Source organism: Dipodomys ordii, unplaced genomic scaffold (genome assembly GCF_000151885.1).
Source record: "Dipodomys ordii isolate 6190 unplaced genomic scaffold, Dord_2.0 Scaffold37, whole genome shotgun sequence".
Lineage (NCBI taxonomy): Eukaryota > Metazoa > Chordata > Mammalia > Rodentia > Heteromyidae > Dipodomys > Dipodomys ordii.
Window position 1 is genome coordinate 7,785,463 of NW_012267253.1, and position 6,698 is coordinate 7,792,160.

The 6,698-nt window shown below is 44.6% G+C and overlaps 1 protein-coding gene across 1 annotated transcript in view; it reads left to right on the plus strand.

Moving 5' to 3' along the window:
• The first annotated feature begins 596 nt into the window (after positions 1 to 596).
• Epcam (epithelial cell adhesion molecule) overlaps positions 597 to 6,698 on the plus strand; it is a 36,129-nt gene continuing 30,027 nt past the window's right edge. The window contains exons 1-4 of the mRNA XM_013017985.1: positions 597 to 874; positions 2,660 to 2,767; positions 3,603 to 3,843; positions 4,889 to 4,954. Of these exons, the coding sequence (XP_012873439.1) occupies positions 799 to 874; positions 2,660 to 2,767; positions 3,603 to 3,843; positions 4,889 to 4,954 (491 nt within the window). The 5' untranslated portion in view covers positions 597 to 798. The remainder of the gene's footprint in view (positions 875 to 2,659; positions 2,768 to 3,602; positions 3,844 to 4,888; positions 4,955 to 6,698) is intronic.

Consider the following 6,698-nt stretch of genomic DNA (forward strand, 5'->3'; position numbering starts at 1 on the left):
ATAAACACATTAACCAAAACGGAAGTACTTTCGGTTCCCAGCATTTGCTTCCAAGAAAACACTTTCCTTGCATCTTCAAGTGCCCAAAGTGCTTTTTTTTTTTTTTTTTTTTTTAAGGAAAAGAATTACTGTTACAAAGAAATACTCATTTGCATTCTGAAAGCCGGGGCGATCTCTCCGTGTCTCGGTCTCCTCTCCAATCTTCTTTCAAACACGAACAATTACACCGCCAGGTACGGATCAAAGATCGTTTTTATGGCGCTCGGCGCGGGTGGGTCAGCCCTCGTCCCAGCGGCCACTTTGGCCCCCGCTGCGCGCACACCTGCCTGGCCTGGGGTCCGAGCCTCCGGGCTGGCAGATCTGGAGGAAGCCCTGGGGGCGGACTGGCGCAGCACACCTGAGGAGGGGACCGGAGAGGGCGGGAAGGGGGCGGAGGGGGCCCCGACGGCCGCAACCCTCCGCTGGAGGGGGACGGGCTCCTCCCGCCGTCCCCAGGCGGTGACTCACGGCGGGCCGAGCGCGCGCGGAGGTGAGCCGCCCCCGGGAAGGGGCCGAGGGGCGGAGCCGCCAGGTCCGACAGGTTTGCGCCCCGCCTCGTTGTGCGCCCAGAGCGCGCCGTCCCTCGGCGGATTCGCATCTCCTGCGGTTCTCGGGGTACCTGTCCCCCTCCGACGCCGGCCCGCGCGCCCGAGCCCCGCTCCCCGCAGCCGGCCAGCGGCTCCCCGCGCCCCCTTCCCTTCCCGCCGCTTCTCGGAGCCTCGGCCGACCCGCGCCCCTCTTTCTCGGCGCGCGCGCAGCATGGCGCCCCCCCGCGCCCTGGCGATCGGGCTTTTGCTGGCGGTGGCGACGACGGCGGTGGCCGCGGCCGGGAAAGGTGAGGCGCGCGCTAGGGGCACCGTGGGGAGATGGGGCCGGGCCGGGCTCGCCGGCCTTCGGTGCCCGAGATCGGGATCATGGGGTGAGGACTGGGCGGCCGCGCTCTCCCGCCTGGGACCGGACGGCGCGGGCGGCGACGCGCCGGACCCTTTTCAGCGAGGCGGCGGCGGGCAGGTGCCCGTCCACGCGGGCTGCGGAGCGCCACCTCCTCCCGCACCTCTTTGCGAGGAAGTGGCGGCGATGGGGGCCGAGTGGGAAGCTCTGTAGGTACGGGGGATTGCGCGGCGGCGCTGGAGCCCACACCTCCCGTCGGGCGCGCGGGGACCGCGAGCCGCGGCCTGGCCCTCGGGCCTGCCCCTCCCGCAGCACCTGCGACAGGCCCGGATGTGGGCCTCGGGCGGGGACAGGTGGCGGAGGAGGCCGCTATGCACCTGTGCGCGGCGCGTGAGGCGGCCTCTAGGACTTTACTACCAAGGGGTGTGTCTTGACTTTTCCAAGAAACATGAGTAATGCCGAGTTTATGGTAGGGAACAGAAACAAAGGTGACTGCAGAGGGTAAAGAATAACGTCCTGTAGTCGCATCTGCAATCTCATAATTATATGTTTACTTTTTACATATTCTAAACACTGCCCAAACCTTAAGAAGCAGAGTATCTTAAAAAAAAAATTATCTCCCTCCACGTCATCCAGACTTTTTTCTTTTAATGTTGAAAGAATAAAGTCTGAAGTGGAAGGGCGCACTATTACCCAAGTGTTGACCCTGTAACTTCATTCTCGTTTTTACTAGTCTGGGGTAACAGCTTGGATGTGATCACTGTGTGTGTCCTGTGTCCGTGTGTGTCAGTTTTAGGGCTTGAACTCAGGGCCTTGACGCTGTTGCTGAGCTTTTTTGTTTTTGCCCAGTCAAAGCTAACCCTCTACCACGGACACACAACTCCACTTCCGGCTTTTTTGGTAGTTAATTGGAGATAAGACCCTCACATGCCTTCCTGCTCATGCTGGTTTTGAACCAAGATCTTCAGATCTCAGCCTCCTGAGTAGCTAGGATTATAGGTGAGAGCCACAGGTGCCAGACTGGCTGTGATCTTATGAAGTGTTTATACGAGTTTTATAAGTGGAAAGAAATGATGGAAGTTCTCTGGAAAGGATTTACTCCCTCGCTAAGTTGGTGGGCCAACCACATTCATTACACATTCAAAGTAATGCAGTTTAATCTACTCATGTTTTTCTACCTTTAATCTGGTGCTACTACATACTTAAATTGCTACTTAGAGCTGAGAATGTAGCTCAGTGATACAGTACTTGCCTAGCAGTCAAGGGTCCCTGGGCTTCATTCTCAACATGAGAGGAAAACTGTTTTTAAAAAAAGGTAGGTGATGGTTAGTTCCTGAAACCTCAGACTAGGGAAGTGGAGGAGGAAGGATACTGAATTCGAAACCAGCCTGCACCACACAGTGACCTCTGTCTCACCAACAACCAAAACCTAGCAGCAAGTGTAGCTCATTGGTAAAGTGTGTTCCAGCTTGGGTGAGGCTCAGGAGTTTGATCCCCAGAATGACCTAGATAAGTAAATAAAACCAAAACAAAAGAAATGGGAATGTGTGCAAATTAGACCATGTGAATATAATACATATAAACAATTTAATATGAAGCAGTTAAATTATAGCTAAAAAATCCTTTCAGGATGACTTAGAGGCATTACTGTCAGGACATAAATTGCAGGAAAATCAGAGTTGATTGTTGTAACTACACTTTAAAGTGGATATAAAAATTGCTTTTCTAGAGTGTGTCTGTGAAAACTACAAGCTGACTACAAACTGCTTTACGAATGAAAATGATGAATGCCAGTGTACTTCTTTTGGTACACAGAATGCAGTGGTTTGCTCCAAATGTGAGTAAGAGATATCTTGCCTTTTTTCATCTTTATTTTGGTTAAACTTTTAAAAGGGATGTGGCTTGAGTTGGTATGTACCATGTTATTTTGTGAAAATTATCTTCCAGGTCTGATGTTGATGGTTCATGACTGTCATCCTAGCTCCTCAGGAGCCTGAGATATGAGGATCATGATTCAGTTGTGGAATAGCTAGCTTTGACCAAAAAAGCTCAAGGGACAGTGCCCAGGCCTTGAGTTCAAGGCTCCAGAACCAACATCATCTTCTTCCCACCCTCCAAAAAAAAAAAATATATATATATATATACATATATATATACGCACACGCACACATATCCCATTTGCAGTTTCTTCAGCAAGTAATGAGAAGTATGAAATCTTTGCGATTTGGGGTTAAACTAAAGACTTCTTCAAACAAGGGGGTCAATCTGATTTAAATACTGCATATGTGTGTATAAAACACTACACTGAAACCCCTTTAATGTAGCCGATTAGCATATCCAAAAAAAATGAAGACAAAAATATAAAACAGGTCCTGACTGGGATTAGGGGTACTACTGGGTGGGGAAAGGATGCATGGAAAGGGTGAAGGAGAATGAAGATGGTCAAAATACTTTATGTACCTGTGCAAAAATGGAATAGTGAAGCTTCTTGAGATTGGTTTGGTGGAAGAGGGAGTGCTGGGAGTGAATCTGGTCCAAACGTGGGTATATCAATAGGAAATCCCCTGGTATTACTAATCCAAACCAAACACACACAAATAAACAAAAGATTCCTTTTCTTTTGAGTATGTTGAGACATTATTTTTCAGTTTAATGGTATGCTTTCTTTTCAGTGGCTTCCAAATGTTTGGTGATGAAGGCAGAAATGAGTCATTCCAAGAGTGGGAGAAGACTGAAACCTGATGGTGCATTTCAAAATAATGACGGGCTCTATGACCCTGACTGTGATGAGAAGGGTCTCTTTAAAGCCAAGCAGTGTAATGGCACCTCTACATGCTGGTGTGTGAACACTGCTGGAGTCCGGAGAACTGACAAGGATACAGAAATAACCTGTTCTGAACGCGTGAGGACCTAGTGAGTGAGGCTGCCAGTGTTACTTGTTTTATGCTTTCCATATTCATTTAATTAAGTTTATTTTTGGATTTGCAATATTTTTGGATTGCAATATCCAAAAATAAATTTAATTGGAATTTAGAATTTAAATTAGAATTTGATTAGAATTTAGAATTTAAAAGGTAGGAAAGGGTACAAAATAGAGTATCTGTCTCGTCACAGCTACTAGTATACCTTCATAGACCTGATTGTTATCAGTTTTATTTTATCTTCTTCCAAGATACAAACCTTATTTATGTTATTTTTTTTTACAGAAGTGGTAGTATACTAGGAATAATTTTCCTCTTATTTTTTATGGAACATTGTTAAGTATTTTAAAGCTAAATTAATATAAATGTAGATGAGTAATTTAAACTTAGTATTTTAGGCTTACAAGTGAGATATGCCATCTGGGAATGTCATTCAATAGAAGAAAGACCTGTAGTTCTTTTGAATGTTTTTTTTTAAGGCCTTTTCTTTAAGTTCCATCAAAAATTTTTGTATATGATTATCTAAGGATTATTTAATGAAAGGAATAGAAACCACTCAAGCTTGCTTAAGCAAAATAGGCTTTATTGGAAGGAACTAGAACCTGGCCAAGCGTTGCTTCCAAAGTGAGAACTTTTGGGACCACAATAGTTTTCTGTTTCACTTGGGTCTTTTTTTTCTTTTCTTTGAACATAGCCCAAGATGGCCAGCTTAGCCCTGACTTTATGTGAGTTTATATATTGTAGCCAGAGACTAAAGGTCAATATTAGAAAAGATGTTCCCAGAAGTGGCACCATAGCTTAAGTGGTAGCGTGCTAGCCTTGAGCTGAAGAGTTGAGGGACAACGCTCAGGCCCAGAGTTCAAGCCCCACAACTGGCAAAAAAAAAAAAGAAAAGAAAAGATATTCCCTATGTTTGGGTTTTCTTTGAAGGATTCATGAGGCCAAGGGAGTATTTACAACAATCTTTATTTATTAGCCTATTTGGAAAACAGTGTAAAAGACTGAATTATAGACAGTTGTCACTTTTTACTTTACAGCTGGATCATCATTGAACTAAAACACAAAGAAAGAGAAAAACCTTACAATACTCAAAGTTTGCAGAAGTAAGTACAATTACATACAAACTATTTGCAAAATTGATGCTTAAACTTTTACGTCTTATATTATTGGAACAACAAAGGCTCCATGCCTTTCCTTGTCATATACTTTTGGAATAGAATTGCAATAATAGCATGGTGACTGTTATAACCCCTTTGCTTAGAATAACCAGTTAACATTTTCCCACATTTTTGTATGTTTGTGTGTATTCATGTGAGTAAATATTTTTTTCCCAGAACCACTTGAAAGCAACTTGTAGATATTATGTTCATTTTCCCCTAAGTATTTTTACACCTCATTGTATCATTTTTCTTTTTTTGATTTTTTTTTTGAGCCCTAAGCTGACCTCAAACTTGATATCCTTCTGCCTCAGTATAACAAATGCTGGTATTACGTGAATACCACTGTGCCCAGTTTTAGTGTATCTTTTGAAAGAATAAAAGACATTGTCAAATTCAGGAAATTTAGTATAAAAGATGATAAAATTGAGGAAATTTAACATAATCCCATATTGTGGCATTTTTCTATTGTTCTCTTTCTCTTTTGCTGGTATTGGGGCTTCAGCTCAGGGCCTTGAGCTCTCCTTTAATATTCTTTTCTTTTGCCAGTCCTGCGCCTTGAACTCAGGCCTGGGCACTGTCCCTAAGCTTCTTTTTGCTCAAGGTTAGCACTCTACCACTTGAGCCACAGACCCACTTCTGGCTTTTTCTGTTTATGTGGTACTAAGGAATCGAACCCAGGCCTTCATGCATGCTAGGCAAGCACACTACCACTAAGCCACATTTCCAGCCAATCTTTAGTTTTCTCTAGTATGGCTGGCACCACTTGAGCCACACCTAACCCTGCATTTTGAAGATGGAGTCCTACCCAGGCTGGCTTCCAATGGCTGTAACCTATGACTCAGCCTCCTGAGTATCAAGGATTGTAAGAGTGAGCCATGGTGCACCTGACTTCATTCTTGTCCTTTGTATCAGATTTTTTTTCCCCACTGATCCAGACCCAAACCAAGATCCTGTATCATTTGGTTGTATGACTTTTTTTTTCTTCAGTTCTTAGTATTGAAAAGTTTCTTGGCCTTTCATTTTCTTTTGTGTCATTGGTATTTTTAAATAGTATGGGCAAATTAATGTTCCTCAAACTCGGATGTCTGGTGTTCCCTCTTTTAAACTTTATTTTTGGTGTGGCCCTTGGGCTTGAACTCAAGGCCTCAGGGCGGGCTGTCCCTGAGCTTGTTTGTTCAAGGCTAGTGCTCTACCACTAGAGCCACAGCTCCACTTTTGGCCTTTTGGCAACTCGAGATGAGTCTCATTGATATTCCTGCCAGGGTTAGCTTCATATCCTGATCCTTAGATGAGTCACCAATGACTCATGTGTGTAATGCTAGCTAGCATTACACACATGAGTCATTGGTGCCTAGCTCTCCTAAACTACTTTAAGTTATTTTGTGTCCTTTCTAGTACTTACCTGAGGAGGTCTATGATGTCATTTTGTCCCTTTCCTAATAATGCTAACTGGCCAAGGTGGTGTCTACCAGCTTTTTCCACTGTAAAATTAACATTTCCCTTTTGTAATGGATAATTTCTGGGCAGATATTGGGTACTGTGTAGGTGTGTTTCTAATCAAACTGGCACTTCACACTTTGAATATCAATGGATAATGCTAGCTGACCAATTATTTATTATCAGAATTGCAAAATGGCATAAAAAATTTTATCACTTCGGGGGGGGGGAGCGGGACTGGGTGGGGGGA